The sequence below is a fragment of the Alosa alosa genome, chromosome 19 (assembly GCF_017589495.1).
Source record: "Alosa alosa isolate M-15738 ecotype Scorff River chromosome 19, AALO_Geno_1.1, whole genome shotgun sequence".
In the NCBI taxonomy this organism is placed as follows: Eukaryota; Metazoa; Chordata; class Actinopteri; order Clupeiformes; family Clupeidae; genus Alosa; species Alosa alosa.
Window position 1 is genome coordinate 1,018,788 of NC_063207.1, and position 20,000 is coordinate 1,038,787.

General features: G+C 41.4%; 1 protein-coding gene across 3 annotated transcripts in view; it reads left to right on the top strand.

The window, feature by feature from the left end:
* tmeff1a (transmembrane protein with EGF-like and two follistatin-like domains 1a) overlaps positions 1-13,845 on the top strand; it is a 21,970-nt gene extending 8,125 nt beyond the window's left edge. The window contains exons 7-9 of one of the 3 annotated variants that reach the window (XM_048228045.1): positions 1,182-1,223; positions 1,706-1,820; positions 13,396-13,845. In XM_048228045.1, coding sequence (XP_048084002.1) covers positions 1,182-1,223; positions 1,706-1,820; positions 13,396-13,480 — 242 coding nt within the window. In that variant the 3' untranslated portion in view covers positions 13,481-13,845. Of the gene's footprint in view, positions 1-1,181; positions 1,224-1,705; positions 1,821-12,156; positions 12,323-13,395 lie in introns of those variants that run through there. The other 2 variants (XM_048228044.1, XM_048228046.1) reach the window with 2 other exon arrangements.
* Positions 13,846-20,000: the final 6,155 nt, after the last annotated feature.

Consider the following 20,000-nt stretch of genomic DNA (forward strand, 5'->3'; position numbering starts at 1 on the left):
TATTTCTGTGTGTGTGTGTGTGTGTGTGTGTGATTATGCAAGTGTTTCTGTGTGATGTGTTTGACAAGAACTAATATTTCTGTGTGTGTGTGTGTGTGTGATTATGCAAGTGTTTCTGTGTGATGTGTTTGACAAGAACTAATATTTCTGTGTGTGTGTGTGTGTGTGTGTGATTATGCAAGTGTTTCTGTGTGATGTGTTTGACAAGAACTAATATTTATGTGTGTGTGTGTGTGTGTGTGTGTGTGATTATGCAAGTGTTTCTGTGTGATGTGTTTGACAAGAACTAATATTTATGTGTGTGTGTGTGTGTGTGATTATGCAAGTGTTTCTGTGTGATGTGTTTGACAAGAACTAATATTTCTGTGTGTGTGTGTGTGTGTGTGTGTGTGTGATTATGCAAGTGTTTCTGTGTGATGTGTTTGACAAGAACTAATATTTCTGTGTGTGTGTGTGTGTGTGATTATGCAAGTGTTTCTGTGTGATGTGTTTGACAAGAACTAATATTTCTGTGTATGTGTGTGTGTGTGTGTGATTATGCAAGTGTTTCTGTGTGATGTGTTTGACAAGAACTAATATTTCTGTGTGTGTGTGTGTGTGTGTGTGTGTGATTATGCAAGTATTTCTGTGTGATGTGTTTGACAAGAACTAATATTTCTGTGTGTGTGTGTGTGTGTGTGTGTGTGATTATGCAAGTATTTCTGTGTGATGTGTTTGACAAGAACTAATATTTCTGTGTGTGTGTGTGTGTGTGTGTGTGTGATTATGCAAGTGTTTATGTGTGATGTGTTTGACAAGAACTAATATTTCTGTGTGTGTGTGTGTGTGTGTGTGTGTGTGTGTGTGTGTGTGTGATTATGCAAGTGTTTCTGAGTGATGTGTTTGACAAGAACTAATATTTCTGTGTGTGTGTGTGTGTGTGTGTGTGTGTGATTATGCAAGTGTTTCTGTGTGATGTGTTTGACAAGAACTAATATTTCTGTGTGTGTGTGTGTGTGTGTGTGTGTGTATGTGTGTGTGATTATGCAAGTGTTTCTGTGTGATGTGTTTGACAAGAACTAATATTTCTGTGTATCTGTGTGTGTGTGTGTGTGATTATGCAAGTGTTTCTGTGTGATGTGTTTGACAAGAACTAATATTTCTGTGTGTGTGTGTGTGTGTGTGTGTGTTTGACAAGTCAGGCAGGAGAGAAGAAGGTGGCTCCTTTAAACCTGACCTTGCTAGTAAGTGGACATTTACACATATACATACATGTACACACACACACACACACACACACACACAGAAGACAATGTTACAACACGCACACACACACACATGCGAGCACGCGTGCACACACAAACACACACACACACACACACATGCGAGCACGCGTGCGCACACACAAACACACACACACATGCGAGCACACGTGTGTGCACACACACACACACATGTGAGCACACGTGCACACACACATATGCGAGCACGTGTGCACACACACACACACACACACATGCGAGCACGCTTGCACACACACACACTCATCCAAGCACGCGTGCACACACACACACATGTGAGCACGTGCACACACACACACACACACACACACACACATGCGAGCACGCGTGCACACACAAACACACACACACAAATGCGAGCACGCGTGCGCACACACACACACACACACACACACACACACACACACTCTGTCCTGTGTGTGAAGCAGGTTTAGGTGTTGCAGTGGCAGATGTGCAGTCTGACACGCAGTGTGAGGAACATCACAGAGAAGTGTGTGTCCACGGGACCTGTGAGATGAAGAACAACACAGCAGTCTGCAGGTACACACACACACACACACACACACACACACCACAGAGATGTGTGTGTCCACAGGACCTGTGAGATGAAGAACAAAACAGCAGTCTGCAGGTACACACACACATACACACACAGACACACACACACACACACACACACACACACACACACACACACACACACACACTCTCTCTCTCTCTCTCTCTAAGGGGTGTGAGATAGTGACAAAAAAAAAAAAATCAATACTTTTGTGGGAATTTTTGTTGCTAACATTTTATTCAAGAACTAAATTCAATTATTTACTTCAATGTGAGACATTCAAGTAAAATATGAAAACCCTTAACCACTAGGGGGAGTAATTTAGAGAGTGAGCAGCTCTGTGCACATATGTGACAATGCAAGGCGAAACCAGTCGTCTTGCACACAGTGCTATTTTGAGAAAATCCACGATAAACAAACGTACGGGTTAAAATGTCGAATTTCACGTTTTTGCATAATTAGACAGTATACAGTCTACACTTTCATATTGTGAACAAATTTCACGGATAAACATACGTTTTGACTGTTAAACCCTGACTTTATTTAGGTGAAGATTAAACACATTAGCAGTCAATCCATTTGTCCACGCCGCTATAAGGTTTTACGGTAGAGCTAAAATGTAGCCTACTCATTAGGCTACTCGTTACTCAATGTGTAAGCTCTCTATCGTTCTAGGCAAATGTAACTGAATATGAATGTGAAAGACTTGCCTTTCAGGGCAATCTTAACGGTCAAAAGCACGAACTTCTAGAAATATCCTGAAGGTCATTTCCACGGACCAGGAGAAGTTTTCCATTGACGTAGCAGTAGCACATTTTAAAAGTGGGCCTATAGCCTACACAATCTGTATACATAGAACTTCTTCTCCCCTTACTTCCCCCAAAATACATTAATTATATTCTATAGTGACATCTTATGACCGTCCCTGGTATTAACTAGGGGGCTGGCGTGTCGGGGTCTGGTTCACCATGTCGGGACTTATTTTCCCAATAATGAACGGCGTTCTATACATTATCCCTTAATTTAAGAAAAGTTTGACTTATTTTAAGACATCTCATCCTGAAAACAAGCAATTTTTTCTGCCAGTGCATTAAGCAAATTTGCCTGCCAGTGCGTTAAGTAAATTTGTCTTGATAAGACTTCTTAAAATAAGTCAAAGTCTTAAATTTAGTCAAAATGATCTTGCGAGAGAGAGGTACTTTCATACTAAAAACAATACCAAATAGATTTTTTGATTATTAACACTTGTGAACATGAGTTATCATAATGGGCCCGTAAGTCATAGTCAAGTTTATTTATATTTATTCATAGCACAATTTAAAACAACCTGTGGTTGACCAAAGTGCTCAAAAAAATAAAAACATAAATAAATAGTTATAGAAGACAAAATGAGACACAAAAAAAGACACAAAAAAAAGCACAACAGGAAAATAAAACTAAAATAATATGTTCATATATATAGCCTATAATTACATTCCACAATTCTTTTAAAAGCCATTAATAGCATATGTTCTTTTAACTTGGCTTTAAAAGCACCAATAGTTGGTGTAGATCTAATGTGAAAAGGGAGGTTGTTCCACAACTTGGGCCCAGCTACTGAAAAAGCACGGCCACCTTTATTTTTTAGACGACTCTGAGGTACTGAGAGCAGTATTTTATCTGATGACCTCAGAGTTCTGGGAGGGCAGTGGAAGTGTACACGCTCACTTAGGTATTGGGGAGCTTGTCCATTTAAAGCTTTAAAGACAAAAAGAAGAATTTTGTAATCTACTCTAAATTTCACTGGTAACCATTGCAGAGATTTCAAAACTGGAGAAATATGTTGTGTCTTTTTAGACTTGGTGAGCAGCCTTGCAGCTGCCTTTTGCACCATCTGAAGTCGGGATAGAGTGGACTGAGTGACACCAAAATAAAGGGAGTTACAGTAGTCCAGGTGGGATGAAATAAAGGCATGAATAAATATCTCAAAGTCTTTGAAAGAAAACATAGTTTTGGCTTTACTTAAGATTCTAAGGTGGTGAAAAGATGACTTGACAACAGCATTAATCTGTTTCTCAAATTTAAAATCAGGGTCAAGTAGAAAGCCAAGATTTCTTGCATAAGGTTTTACATATCTGGCAAAAGACCCTAGTTCACTAATTGCATTATTTGCAGCTTTATGTGAACCAAAAAATAGAATTTCTGTTTTGGATTCATTGAGTTTAAAAACTCCATTGTTTAATCTCTTTTAGGCAATCAAGCAATGGTTTTAGAGCACCAGAGGAACCACATTTAAATGTGAGATACAGTTGTGTATCATCCGCATAGCAATGATAGGATATACCGTGCTTTTTCATAATTTGACTGAGTGGCAACATGTACAGTGAGAATAAAATACAACACCATAAGATAAGGGGGCAGATGAAGATGAAGTATCATTGAAAGAAACTGAAAAGGTTCTTCCCTCTAAGGAGGCAAACCATTTCAGTGCAGTACCTGAAATTCCAACCCAGTGCTCAAGGAGCTCTAAAAGAATGCTGATCTACAGTGTCAAAGGCGGCGCTAAGATCTAGCACCATAAGTAATGTACAGTTCTTTGCATCCACTGATAGTAACAAGTCATTAGTGACTTTAATTAAAGCAGATTCCGTGCTGTGTTTAGGTCGGAATCCAGACTGGAAGATGTCTAACATCTCATTCTCTGATAGAAAGGATTGGAGTTGTTGAAACCTTTTGTAGGATTTTAGAAAGAAAGGGCAATTTTGAGATGGGTCTATAATTGTTTAAGTCCGTGTCATCAAGCTCTGGCTTTTTAACTCATTGAGTGCCAAAAACGTAATATTATTTTTTTCCTTCCCATGCGTTGAGTGCCAAAAACGTAATATTACGTTTTTAGCTTCTTTTTTTTTAATTACGAAACTAGACACTCTAACACAGTGATTCTTAAACTAGGGGTCGCGACCCCAAATAGGGTCGCCAAAAACTTCTGTGGGGTCGCCAATTATTTTCTGTATTCAGTCTGAAATTATTATTAATTATTATTAGGTGAAACAAAGGAAAATGATATTGGCCTTTTCTGCCTTTTTCTTATTCACACGCAGTTAAGAGAAGAGAGAGAAATGTTTTCGTCTTTCATTGAGATCTGGTTCAGCTTATGGGCTACTGGTCGGCTGATAGAAACAATGTAACTATCTGCTCCCACTATGCAAACTCAACTTGTTCCCGCTATTTTAAGTAAAACAAAACAAAAGACATAGGTAGCCTACTAGCCAAAATGGACAGGTGGCTGCTTAAAAAATTGAACAAAAGCTTGGATGATCTACCAGTGCGTCTACTCCTCCGTGATCCTCAGATGGGACAAGTCTACAGGCCGGTGAGAATAAAAAAGAACAAACGGCGCGTCGGCTTTATCAGAAAGAATTTCTGAAATATGCATCCACTTGCCAAGTTAAAGATAACCTCGACCACCCACAATGTGTGATTTGCGGCGATGTTCTGGCGAATGAGAGCTTAAAACCTGTCAAAATGAAACGACATCTCAAAATACAGATGTCGGCTCAGCACCGTGGAGGAAAATCTCTGTGTGGCCATTATGCAGCATTCCTCCTAGAATTAACTTGCTATGTTCACGAAGCATGCCCACCCTTCCCATTGAAATTGTTAAAGATAGTAAACCAGAAAAGGGAAATAAAAAATATTGTTATTGTTATCGCCATAAATATAATTAATGTAACGTTGTAGACCTAATGCTGCATGTGTATGTGTGTGTGCAAGACGCCACGCACATAAGCGCTCTGATCTGATATGGCGGCAGCCTACACTTGTTTAATCGTGATTGTTTGGTTTTCTCGGTTCTTGTTCATATGGAGTAAATAAAACAAATGACTTTGCTTTCTAGTTTTTGCTTGATTTAGTTGATAACGTTTGAGGGGGTTTTGGCGTAAGGACTTAGAATGGGTTTGGGAAAGGGGGGTCGGCAGACCTCGCCATACTTTTTGTGGGGTAAGCCAGACAAAAAGTTTAAAAACCACTGCTCTAACACACCTTATATGTGATTTTGGGAACTCTGTGATGAATGGAAATAAAATATATGACGATCGAAAACTCATGAAAACGCAAGATCTTCTCAGATTCTGAAGGGAGAAATGAAAAAGTCGAAGAGAAAGATATTGCAGCAGGTGCGTTTTAAGCCAGACAACGCTGGATGAGTCCACCTTTCTACTAAGACAAGATGACTCTGACCACGACAGGTCAAAAACATTACAAGGGTGACTGAACACCGTGCTGAGGAGGGAGTTCCATCTCCACCATGAGCGGGCCTAGCGGAGTGAGTGGTAGGCCGAGTGGCGGCTTGCAAGAGGGCACGCCCTTGCCAGAGTGCGAATATGTCGGTGATAGTGACTCATAAAAGACGCAATATCTCCATTTCTAGAAAAAAAACAGGGATTTTGATGAAAACTAGCCACTGTTTAGCTTGGGATTTCTCAGGAACAGAGGCGTGTAGAAATACACGGTTTGCACCCACTGAGAGCTTAAAGTCTCACCTTTCAAACGAGCCATTGTACAGTGGGCAGTGCTTCAATTTGGCCAGCTTCACTTTCATGGGTCCGCTGCTGCGTGGGATCACAGCGGTATCACGCGACTTTAATTTGTATTTTCCCAGTGTGGCGCTGCAACAACCCAAACAACCGGTAGATGGCTCAAGTGAGCAGGGTGTTTAAGAAAAAAGAAATGGAGCCTGGAAAACCCTACACAGACTTCACTACAAACTTTAGCAGACTGGTTTAGAAATAATTTAATAGCCATAAATATGCCTGCCCTGCCCTAATAAAGAAATATTTGGTTAACTGCGGGCGAATCCGTTTGCAGCCCCGAAGAAACGCAGGACAAATTAAACATTCTGGTTTTCTCCGAGTGCAACGATGATAGACAGACATCATTTGGACAAAATGTAGAGCATATTAATTAACCTCTGTTGCTCAGCCAAATGCCTTCCTGTTCGTCCTGTTATCACGGACTTACAGGCGATAAAGCGATTTTTTAATGGTCACAAGTTTACTTCATTAGTGGTTTATTTTTTTGATTATTAAAGAGTGTTTTTCATTTAAAGGTTTGACTTGTGCTTATTCAGTAGAGCATTTAGTGCTCTTCCCAGTCCCAGACGTTCACATTGCATGTTTGTTTGTAATGGATGCAACCCGAGATCGTTTGTCATAGGCGCCCGATACCATGGATGCTCCGTCTCTCGGGCACCCACTGAAAACATCGAGCACCCGCGTGTGCCAGCTTACAGTCGGCTAAATTTACATTCATTTAAAATCAAACATCGCAGTTTATGTTAAATTCAGCATCTCTCATAATGTGATTGGATATGTTGCTGTCAATTCCCTACTTCATATACTAACCACCAATGAGAGTGTCTCTCGTATGAAAATTCCTGACACTTCCCAACTGAAGAATTAACATAAGGCTTTGTCGGGTCTTCAGCCCCGAATGTTTAAAATGTATATAGCCCTGAAAATCATTTTAAAAGTAGTCTGACAAGGCTTATTGTTTTGTGACACAACTAAACACTGGTACCTCATAGAACGTCTATAACATAGCCTAGGTGGTGCCAACTCACAAAAGTAAGCAGATAGAAAAGAACTCACTTAAAATCTAGCCTACAACACGCAGACAGCTTCATGCGCTAGGGGGAGAAAGCCACAAGACTGTGCTTTATGATTGTTGCCTTCTGATGGTATCTTGCTAATTCACTGAACTGCATTAGGTGACACAAATGGTATTGCCTTTATCTTATAACTCCTTGTCTGAGCGACTACCAGGCCTATGGTTTTAAAAGTCAGATGTTCCCTGACAAAGACATTCGAAAATTAAGAATGTTTATTGACTTGAAAAATACACTAATTTTTGCAAACTCCTTCATTCAACCCTTGAAGACATCGCGGTCTGTGTGCTATGTAGATCGTTCTCATTACCATTTAATTTCTCAGAATTTAGGTCTACTAGGCCTACAATAAGCGTAATCACCAAATACATCTTTTATTTTTAGTTGATCAACCACAAAGAGTAGCATAGGCCTACTGTGCACAGTGCACTGACGACTGTAGCAGCCCAACATAACCAGTTGTTGTAGATGAGAGGCAACCCTTGTTTCAGATAGCCTGGACAACATGTTACCTGGGTGTTGCCTACGTTATTAATTAATGGTAGGCTACAATAGTTAATTGATTAAGCGTAACATATTAGTTGGCTCAAAGAGTAGGGAATCAGGATGGAGAGAGTCACGCGTGTGTTGCGTTTGCGGGATCGAATCCAGTTTAATGCTAGTTTTCAAAACATATATTTTTTTACATGTCTTTTGTCAGTGGCTGTAATGTAGCCAATAGCTCATGGTTTATATGGCGACTTCAAACCGCCTAAAACAACTTGTTTGTGAATGTCTGACAACTGCTGCAGCGCATGCAGCGCAAAGGAAACCAGTAGGTGGAGAAACCAGAAGGCACACAACACCGAACGATTTTAAGGCTATTTGGCATAGGCTACTCAATGGTGCTATTTCACACGCATTATAGCGACCCCCACTCACGGGTTAGGTGGAAGGTGTTAATAGACGATTGGCGTAGCCTACAGTGGACTAGGGCTGTCAAAATTGCTCAAAATGGACGTTCGAATATCCCCTCTAAAATAAACACATGTATTCGAATATATTGGAATATCTAGGCTATATTATTTGGCGCATTATGTCAGTGATCGCGATCATGTCATCTGTTTTAACTTTTGTATGGTTATTGCTTGACGGGGGGATCCCAAGCAGCTTTCAGCCATAAGGCATTTCCTAATTCACCTGGCACTGATATTCAAAATGTTGAAACTATTTCTCGCATAGCCTATAAGCAGTTTAATTAAATGTAATGTTAGTTGTAAACAAAGCGGGCTACTTGGTGAGGCTTGGCCTCACAGATGCGCTTCGTGCCTTAAATGCCAATACAAATCTTCACGATAGGCCTATTAACTGGGCCCGATTCACGTTGGCTGGGGGCAGGGGGGCCATCAGACATTTGTTCCCAAGGGTCTATGAATTGTTAACCCGGCCCTGCCCCAACGAACATAACTTTCCACCTCTGAGATAGCTGAAAAGAAGTCTAGAGGACTCCTAACTCACTAGACCTACTTACTGTAGGCTGCGCAAAACCACAAGCCTGCATTGAGACAGGCCTTCTGTTGAAGAATTTTATATAAATCCTGCGCTAACAGTAATCCTCCTACCCCGCTACCACAGCTGTGGATAGTGTGGCATGCTCACGCTTTTATGTCTCCTTCTTGCAAACTAGGCCTATAGCCCAACCATTTACGTCTTCAAAAAATAACAACTTGCCAGATATGCCTTCATAAATTTGGGCTTCATTCAGCATTTTGTTCTTCCACTGCCTGCTGCATCCTTTCTGTTTGTATTGTTTAGAAAATGTTTGACGTCTTGAGTTAATGCATTAAACATTGTTTGCTGGTAACCAGCCACAAATAGCCTACAGATTCTTGTGTGCGTTCTCTCCAAAATGTGCCCGTTCTATAGGCTATCCAAGTGCATAATTTCTGCGGCATAAAGCAGATGTATTTGTGTATTGTACAGAAAAATAAAAAATAACCTGTCAAGCAGTCAATTAACTACATTGCAGTCAATAAGTAGTGCAAATTATGAAACCAAAACGTGGGTCATAGTTGTCTAAGCCTCTGCTGTGAGGCCAAACCCATGAACAAAGACGCATTGATATCTGCAATAGTTTTTTTTTTTGAAACAAGCTCACAGCGAACAAGTCATACTGAAGGGAGAGGCAACTGGCATGTGATCTCCCCAACGGACCAATGGATGTACAAGTTTTCTCCTGTGCCTCACGATATTTAATCCAGTGTTTTGTCAAGTTGCAAAATGCTATTAGTTTTAACAATTTTTATGATAGTATGAAGTACTTTTGTATAGGTATCTTAATTGCTTTATACTCAATACTTGACCAATGGCTATTGCATCTGTCTATTGAAAGTGAGAATGTGGCATGTGATATACTAGGCTTCATAAAATAAAATAAACAGATTGCTAATGGCCTACAAGCTGATCTGGGGCGTTTCCATTACAACTCACGGAGGTTAGCTTTTTACTAACAGGATGCATCGTTCAACTAACCAACATGTAGTTACGACTGTTTCCCAAAACTGTCGTACTTACATAATACTGTAAGTTTGAACCATGATAGTTTCCAAACTTCAGTAGTCTGGACTAAGGTGGTTAATGGCGTTTAGTAGCGCGTGAGCGGGCACCTGCACATACTTCTGTGGCGCATTGCGTTAAGGCCGCAGATGACAGCCGCCGTTGCACAGCAGTTACCAGTCCCCTGTCCAAGAGTTGAATCTGGGTTAAGGCGTTGACAACAATATTGACATCGTTGTTTACCTAAGTTTATCTTTTGTGCAGATCATATTATCAAAATCAGAATCAGCCTTCTTGGCTTGGTTTTGCGTAAACTAACAAGGACCCCCCCCCCCCTCCATGAAAATCAAAGGCTACATATTCTCAGCTGACTCACAAAAAAAGTCGCACCACCTTATTATTATCTGCAAGTGTGTGACTTTTACTTACGTGCACATGGCTGCAAATTGACTTTTTAATTTATGTATTTTCTGCCTTGGGCATTTTAAAATATGGATGTATGGTGGTTAGAAGTGTAAATATCAATTAGAAACCTAAATATATTTATAATTATTAATTTGCAAACAAATAACTGGCGTCAGTGACGTCTTTGACATGAAGATCCCTGGAACTATGCTTCTAGCATTCTACCACAGGTCGAGAGGTGTAGTTGTAACTACACAACTTTACGATAGTGGTTCGCGAGCGTTCGTTGCTACTATGGTTTTGGGAAACACTAACGTAGTGGAACGATGCATTGGACTATGTAAGTTCCAAATATGAATGTAATTCTGCGGCATAAAGCAGATGTATTTGTTTATTGTACAGAAAAATAAAAATGACATGTCAAGCAGTCAATTGACTACATTGCAGTCAAGAAGTAGGGCAAATTCATTTACGAAACCAAAACGTGGGTCATAGTTGTCTAAGCCTCTATTGCGTAGCCTGTTAAAAACGTCGCCAGATAGTATTAAATCGGCAAACAACATTGTTTTCTGCAGAAGCCTACCCAAGGCTACAGATTAATTCTGAACAGTTATTTCTCTACTGGCTCAATTATCACACCACTTTTTGATTTTGCGTAGTGCGTTAACCCCAACACTGACAATAATGAAGACAGCAAATTTCGATTTCGATTTTCATTACCACCGTGTAGTCAAGCCTTAAGCCATACCCAAGTAGCCTAAATCGAGGTAATGTTTAATTATGCATGATTTATTTTGTTATTGAATTCGTAGGCTGGGATTACTCTCGGCAACAATTATGTTTAATGGTAGATCCTGCTTTTCACAGGGACCCGCAGGCAGAGCGATGTACAGTGGTAGAAGCGGCGCACAGTGGCTGAAAGTGGTACTAAAGCTTCACGCAGCTTCACGCCGCGTAATGCGCGAATGAAGTGGTCATTTGAAAGCGATGCCCACTGTATGTGTTCATAGCTATAACACAGAATATGCTGTGGCTGTACAAAAATCATCAACAATGGTCTAGATTGCTGGCACTCTAGGACAAAGCTTCCAAAAACAGCTTGGCATTCAATGAGTTAAGCAGGGGCTGCACTATTGCATGTGTAAAATGAGTTGGTACTTGGCCAGAGATAAGTGATGAATTGATAATAGAGAGGATGGAGGGACCCACACTCTCAAATGCCTCTTTCACCACCCTTGGTGGAAAGTGCTGAAAAGAACCTTAGGCTGGTGACTATGTTTAGCTATAAGATCAGCAAAATATTTCTCTCTAGCAGATTTAACAGCCTTCTGAAACACAGTTAGGGAGTGTTTAAAACAGTCATAAGATATTTGCAGCTTATCTTTCTGCCATTTTCTCTTAGCCCTTCTACAAGCTCTTCTTACCTTTATTTAACCAGGCAGATCATTAAGAACAAGTTCTTATTTACAGTGATGGCCTGACAAGGCCGTAAGTCATCACATGTGAGCATAAGGAAGCGTGCTGTGAGGACATGAGTGTGTTGTGTGTGTGTGTGTGTGTGTAGGTGTGAGGCAGGGTTCTGGGGAGCACGTTGTGAGGACGTGAGTGTGTTGTACATGATTATGTAGTGTGTGTGTGTGTGTGTAGGTGTGAGGCAGGGTTCTGGGGAGCGCGTTGTGAGGATGTGAGTGTGTTGTACATGATTATGTTGTGTGTGTGTGTGTGTGTAGGTGTGAGGCAGGGTTCTGGGGAGCGCGTTGTGAGGACGTGAGTGTGTTGTACATGATTATGTTGTGTGTGTGTGTGTGTGTGTAGGTGTGAGGCAGGGTTCTGGGGAGGGCGTTGTGAGGACGTGAGTGTGTTGTACATGATTATGTTGTGTGTGTGTGTGTGTGTGTGAGGTGTGAGGCAGGGTTCTGGGGGTGTGTGTTGTAAAGGGCGTGAAGTGTGTACATGATTATGTTTGTGTGTGTGTGTGTGTGTAGGTGTGAGGCAGGGTTCTGGGAGGCGTTGTGAGGGCGTAAGTGTGTGTTGTACATGATTATGTTGTGTGTGTGTGTGTGTGTAGGTGTGAGGCAGGGTTCTAAGGGGGACGCGTTGTGAGGAGCAATGAGTGTGTTGTACATGATTATGTTGTGTGTGTGTGTGTGTGTGTAGGTGTGAGGCAGGGTTCTGGGGAGGGCGTTGTGAGGACGTGAAGTGTATTTGTACATGATTATATGTTTGTGTGTGTGTGTGTGTGTGTAGGTGTGAGGCAGGGTTCTGGGGAGGGCGTTGTGAGGACGTGAGTGTGTTGTACATGATTATGTTGTGTGTGTGTGTGTGTAGGTGTGAGGCAGGGTTCTGGGGAGCGCGTTGTGAGGACGTGAGTGTGTTGTACATGATTATGTTGTGTGTGTGTGTGTGTGTGTAGGTGTGAGGCAGGGTCTGTTCTAGAGGCGCGTTGTGTGTGTGTGTTTATAGGTGCCTGAGGCGGCACCAGGGCTGCCACTCAGATGGGCTGTCATCATGTGCATCACCTGGTAATACACACACACACACACACACACAGAGACTTACGCACACACTCACACACACGCACACACAGACTTACGCACACACTCACACACACGCACGCATGCAACATACACACACACATATGCAACACACACACACACACACGCAACACACTCACACATACACACACACATACACATGCCCATTAACACTCATATATGCACACGCACACTCACTCACAAACAAACACACACATACACATATGCACACTGACGCATGCACACTCACACACACACGCATGCATGCACACTCACACGTACTGTAAACACACACACACTTACACACACATGCACACTCACACATGCACACTCACACATACCTCCACACACACACACACTCTCTCTCACACACACACACAGACACACACACACACAGGGACTGTGCCCTCTGACCCCTGCTTCCTGTCCCAACAGGAAGTGCCCTGACAGGAGGCGGGGCCGGCGAGGTCAGAAGCAGAACTTGGGTCACTTCCCTCCCGACAACCACAGGGGCTTGTAGCAACGGTCACTATGACAACCACCCAGCTGCCGCCACCCCATAATGAAGAGGAGACGAATGCAGAAGATTTGTCGTCAGCTGATGATGCTGTTTGTGTGTGTGTGTGTGTGTGAGTGAGTGAGTGAGTGAGTGAGTGAGTGTGTGTGTGTGTGTGTGTGTGTGTGTGTGAGTGAGTGAGTGAGTGTGTGAGTGTGTGTGTGTGTGAGTGAGTGAGTGAGTGTGTGTGTGTGCTCTGATTAAATGAAGGAGATTTTTCCTCAGGGTCCAGGAAGCATCAGCTTATGATGGCGTTTGTATGTGTGTATGAGTGTGTGTGTGTGTGTGTGTGTGTCTTTAATTCCTCTTGCATAGTATGTGCATGATCATGGGGGTAGATGGGCATAGAGGTCAGGGGTTCTTGGGGTTAAAGGTCAAAGGTCGAGGCGGCAGCTGATTATGGTCTAAGTGTAGCACTGAGCAGCTGTCTTCCTGTCTGTATGTGCGCAATGCGTGTGTGTGTGGGAGTGTGCATGTGTGCATCGTGTGTGAGAGAGAGTGTATGAGTGTGAGCATCTGTATGTGAGTGTGCGTGTGTGTTTGTGAGAGCATGCATATTTATGCACGTGTGTGTGTGTTTGTGTGTCTGTGTGTCTGTGTATTTGTGTGTGTGTGTGTGTGTGTGTGTGAAAGACACAGAAAGACAGCCTCAGTGATTACTCAGCTCATGAATGTCTAGATGTCTGTAACAGTTATATTTAAACACCTGAAAGCAGTGTGTGTGTGTGTGTTTGTGTTTCTACTGTGTTCACTGTTTGTGAATGTGTGACTGCTTGTGATGCTGTGTGTGTGTGTGTGTTACTGTCTAAACTCTGCATGTTAATCAATGGGACCAAACGTCTACAAATAAACCTTTTTCACTACACCTCACTTGGCTTCTGGAATACTTTGGTGTGTGTTTGGTATATGTAAACACCTGACAGCAATGTGTGTGTGTGTGTGTCTGTGTGTGTGTGAGAGAGTCTGTGTGTGTGAGAGAGTGTGTGTGTGTGTGTAGGTGGGTGTTTAAGAGTGTGTGTGTGTATGCATACTCCATTGCTGAATGAGAGCGAAAATATAACTGAATCACAGATGACCTGGAACAACATTTAATTAATTTACACCCTTAGACCACATATTAGACCTCACTTCCACAATTTCCTCATCAAAATCTACAACTAGTCTACTAGACCCTATTCCTACTCACCTTCTTAAGACTGCTCTCCCCTTCCTGGATAATGCTTTGCTCCAGGATAATTAAATAATTCAATGCTATCAGGGCATGTACCACAGTCGTTTAAGATGTCTGTTCTTAAGCCATCCCTTAAAAAACCTACAAACAGGCTAAAAACCTAGCTGTGGTGACCAGTGTTTGGAATAACGCCGTTTAAAAGAATGCCGTTAGGTAACAACATTATTTTTTCAGTAACGAGGTAATCTAACTAATTACTTTTCCCGTTACAACGGCGTTAACGTTACTGGACGTTAAATGCGGTGCGGTACTATGCATTGATTGAATAAACTGTGTAATCCGAAAGCACCCCTGGATCACAGCTAGTGAGGAGGTGGGTTAGTAAAGACGTAAGCGATTATGATTGGCTAAGGCAGAGTCATGATTCATGGTAGCCAATCAGAGCCAGTGTTTTTGCACACGTGCCACACACACACGCAACAGGTAAAATAAAGATTAGACGAAACAGCAGAGGTCAGGAGCAATCCGACGATGAAAATTTGGCATTGTCAAGGTGGAGATACAGTATAAGCACTACTTCAAATTCATTTGTGGTCAAAGGCAAGAGCGTGCATGTAATGTGTACATTATGTCCAGGAGCCGAAGAATTTGTAGACATCCGTTGTAAACAACTCTAATTTAATGAAGCATCTCACACCGCATCTAAAGCTAGTGGCCAAAACAACCGATACCTCCACCACAGATGATGGCTCGCCATCCACTAGCAAAAAGGACTCGGAGCAAAGTCCTCCAAGCAGCAAAAAGCTAGATCTTTCTGCCTCACAACAAAACCTATGACAGGCTGAAGTCAACCGTAGGTCTGTCTATTTGCAATATCTTGAATTTCCCCTTAGGGATCAATAAAGTATCTATCTATCTATCTATCTATCTAATAAATATGAAAGTTATGTAGCCTACAAATACCTGTCTGTTCCACTCATTTCAACTGGCTGCTCAAAAAAATCCAAATTCTTTGACATATAGCAACTTTTTTTTTATCCATTGCTCTGATTAAATGAAGGAGATTTTTCCTCAGGGTCCAGGAAGCATCAGCTTATGATGGCGTTTGTATGAGTGTGTGTGTGTGTGTGTGTGTGTCTTTAATTCCTCTTGCATAGTATGTGCATGATCATGGGGGGTAGATGGGCATAGAGGTCAGGGGTTCTTAGGGGTTAAAGGTCAAAGGTCGAGGGCCGGCAGCTGATTATGGTCTAAGTGTAGCACTGAGCCGCTGTCTTCCTGTCTGTATGTGCAGTACGTGTGTGTGTGAGTGTGCATGTGTGCATGCGTGTGTGAGAGAGAGTGTATGAGTGTGAGCATCTGTATGTGAGTGTGCGTGTGTGTTTGTGAGAGCATGCATATTTATGCACGTGTGTGTGTGTGTGTGTGTGTGTGTGTGTGTGTGTGAAAGACACAGAAAGACAGCCTCAGTGATTACTCAGCTCATGAATGTCTAGATGTCTGTAACAGTTATATTTAAACACCTGAAAGCAGTGTGTGTGTGTGTGTTTGTGTTTCTACTGTGTTTACTGTTTGTGAATGTGTGACTGCTTGTGATGCTGTGTGTGTGTGTGTGTTACAGTCTAAACTCTGCATGTTAATCAATGGGACCAAACATCTACAAATAAACCTTTTTCACTACACCTCACTTGGCTTCTGGAATACTTTGGTGTGTGTTTGGTATATGTAAACACCTGACAGCAATGTGTGTGTGTGTGTGTCTGTGTGTGTGAGAGAGTCTGTGTGTGTGTGTAGGTGGGTGTTTAAGAGAGTGTGTGTGTGTGTGTAGGTGGGTGTTTAAGAGTGTGTGTGTGTATGCATACTCCATTGCTGAATGAGAGCGAAAATATAACTGAATCACAGATGACCTGGAACAACATTTAATTAATTTACACCCTTAGACCACATATTAGACCTCACTTCCACAATTTCCTCATCAAAATCTACAACTAGTCTACTAGACCCTATTCCTACTCACCTTCTTAAGACTGCTCTCCCCTTCCTGGATAATGCTTTGCTCCAGGATAATTAAATAATTCAATGCTATCAGGGCATGTACCACAGTCGTTTAAGATGTCTGTTCTTAAGCCATCCCTTAAAAAACCTACAAACAGGCTAAAAACCTAGCTGTGGTGACCAGTGTTTGGAATAACGCCGTTTAAAAGAATGCCGTTAGGTAACAACGTTATTTTTTCAGTAAGCAGGGGTAATCTAACTAATTACTTTTCCCGTTACAAGCGGTTAACGTTACTGGGCGTTAAATGCGGTCGCGGTACTATGCATTGATTGAATAAACTGTGTAATCGAGAAAGCACCCCTGGATCACAGCTAGTGAGGAGGTGGGTTAGTAAAGGCGTAAGCGATTATGATTGGCTAAGGCAGAGTCATGTTTCATGGTAGCCAATCAGAGCCAGTGTTTTTGCACACGTGCCACACACACACGCAACAGGTAAAATAAAGATTAGACGAAACAGCAGAGGTCAGGAGCAATCCGACGATGAAAATTTGGCATTGTCAAGGTGGAGATACAGTATAAGCACTACTTCAAATTCATTGTGGTCAAAGGCAAGAACGTGCATGTAATGTGTACATTATGTCCAGGAGCGAAGAATTTGTCGACATCCGTTGTAAACAACTCTAATTTAATGAAGCATCTCACACACGCATCTAAAGCTAGTGGCCAAAAACACCGATACCTCCACCACAGATGATAGCTCGCCATCCACTAGCAAAGAAGGACTCGGAGCAAAGTCCTCCAAGCAGCAAAAGCTAGATCTTTCTGCCTCACAACAAAAACCTATGACAGGCTGAAGTCAACCGTAGGTCTGTCTATTTGCAATATCTTGAATTTTGCCTTAGGGATCAATAAAGTATCTATCCATCTATCTATCTATCTAATAAATATCGAAAGTTATGTAGCCTACAAACACCTGTCTTTTCCACTCATTTCAACTGGCTGCTCAAAACTGCTCAAAAAAATCCAAATTCTTTGACATATAGCAACTTTTTTTTTAACAGTAACGCAAATAGTTACTTTCCCTGGTAACGAGTTACTCTTATCATAGAGTAATTCAGTTACTAACTCAGTTACTTTTTGCAACAAGTAGTGAGTAACTATAACTAATTACTTTTTTAAAGTAACGTTCCCAACACTGGTGGTGACTACAAACAGGCTAGGTACAGGAGATGACACTGTGCGGACGCGTTCCAAAACAGACGCAGATTCCTCAGTGACGTTGACTCCTTTTATTGTCCAAACAGATGCAATTAAGTGCGTTGTTTCTATGATACGATATGGTCAACAAAAAATATCCTCCTCCGACTCACCCCCTCTCCATACAGCCATACCTATGCCCAGGTGCATATATTCATTCAGTCACTACTACACCCCTGCCCACGTGACTTTGATACCAATTACATGTCAAAATAAAAGTACCAATACAACACAAACAAACACACACACACACACAGGAAGTGGCATACGGCCGCTATACTACCCTTGACCCTAACAACCTGGCTAACTATAAGCCTTGACCCTAACAACCTGGCTAACTATAAGCCTCTATCTAATCTCCCTTTCATGTCAAAAATACTCAGAAAAATTAGTGTCCAAACAAATTGGTGCCTTCTCACACATGAACAAAATCCAGGAATTATACCAGTCTGGCTTTAGAGCTCACCACAGTACTGAATCAGCCTTAGTTAAAGTTTTTAATGACCTCCTCATTGCTGCTGATATGTATCAATACTGGTCCTCCTAGACCTCAGCACCTTTGACACCATAGACCATGACATACTACTTCATAGGCTTGAAAATTTGATAGGCATCAAAGACTCAGCACTCACTTGGTTTAGATCATACCTTTCTAACCGCCAACAATTCGTACAGGTCCATAATGAACCATCTACCCAGACAATGGTAAAAAATGGAGTACCTCAAGGCTCAGTACTGGGGCCCCTGTTATTTTCTCTTTACACTCTAAAAAATGCTGGGTTATTTTATCAACCCAAACGCTGAGTTGAAACTGTTGGGTCATTGTGTGGGGTTGTTTTTACTCATGTTGAGTTATTTTCTGTAACCCAGCTTGTTGGGTTGATAGTTTAGGACAGCGCCCCTCCTCTCCCCCACCTGACGTGAGCACACTACTCAGCACCAGGGTAACTTTAACACAGCTGCATAGTTATTTGAGAGTTAAAGGGAAAATCGTTATTCTTTCAACCCGTCCATGCAGTCCAGCAGCTGTCAACATGCAGTGGAAATCAGGCGATTTCGGAAGGTATGTATCTGCTTTTAACTTTTTTATTATTATTATTCAGACGGATTTTAAAAGTAGCCTACACCCAGAGATACCTTTGTGATATGAATGGATATTCTGCCTGCTAATTTCGTTCAGCCTGAGCAGGTTAAGAATTGTGTCATTCAAGCCAGCTAACGTTAGCTAACATTAACTTACAATTACTGCTCATGTTAATGTTAAATCTACACAAAGACAGACTCTTAAAAACATAGTTCTGTGTTCACTGGGTATGAACTGCTGAACAGAAACAAAACAAACTTTTACAACGAACTAAAATTAGCATACCAACAGCTGGCTAGGTTAACGTTAGCAGACGGTTGGTATGCTAACATTAATTAAATGCTTCGTGTTAGTGCAGCATGTGTGTCAGCTAATGTATACAGTCGAAGTAGTCTTTTCACATACGGTAATCATCATGCCAAACAACATATTAATTCATTCAGGGTAGCTTCATATTATAGCCATGTAACTTACTGGGTGTTTTTTGGTGGTAACATTAACGTTACAGACAACTTGAATTTAACTAACTGAATGTGTTAACATGAGCTAGCTGGGTCATTCCACCGAACGTCCCACAACATATAATCAGTTCTAAAGTTGCTTTAACAACAAATACATGTTTAATTTAAAAAACTTAATGTTACTATAGATCATATGCATAAATATAAGACCAAGTAAACCCAATAAAATACAAGTTAAAATGATTAAAATCACATAAATATTTGCTATGGGTAAGGATTTTGGTTGATTTTGGCTTGTCCCACGCTATGTTTTTTCTTTTTCAACAGCACTTCTCAGTTGTAAAATGTTGGTAAAATGATACAATTTTCACAGTTTTATATTGTCCTAAGTGTAATCTCATTGTTAAGCAATGATTTTCACATAAATAGATATGTTTTCTTAGAAAATATAAGTCATTTATCATTGTCCCTTAATTTCATCTCAGTCCTGTTAAAACTAAAACCCCTTATAAAAT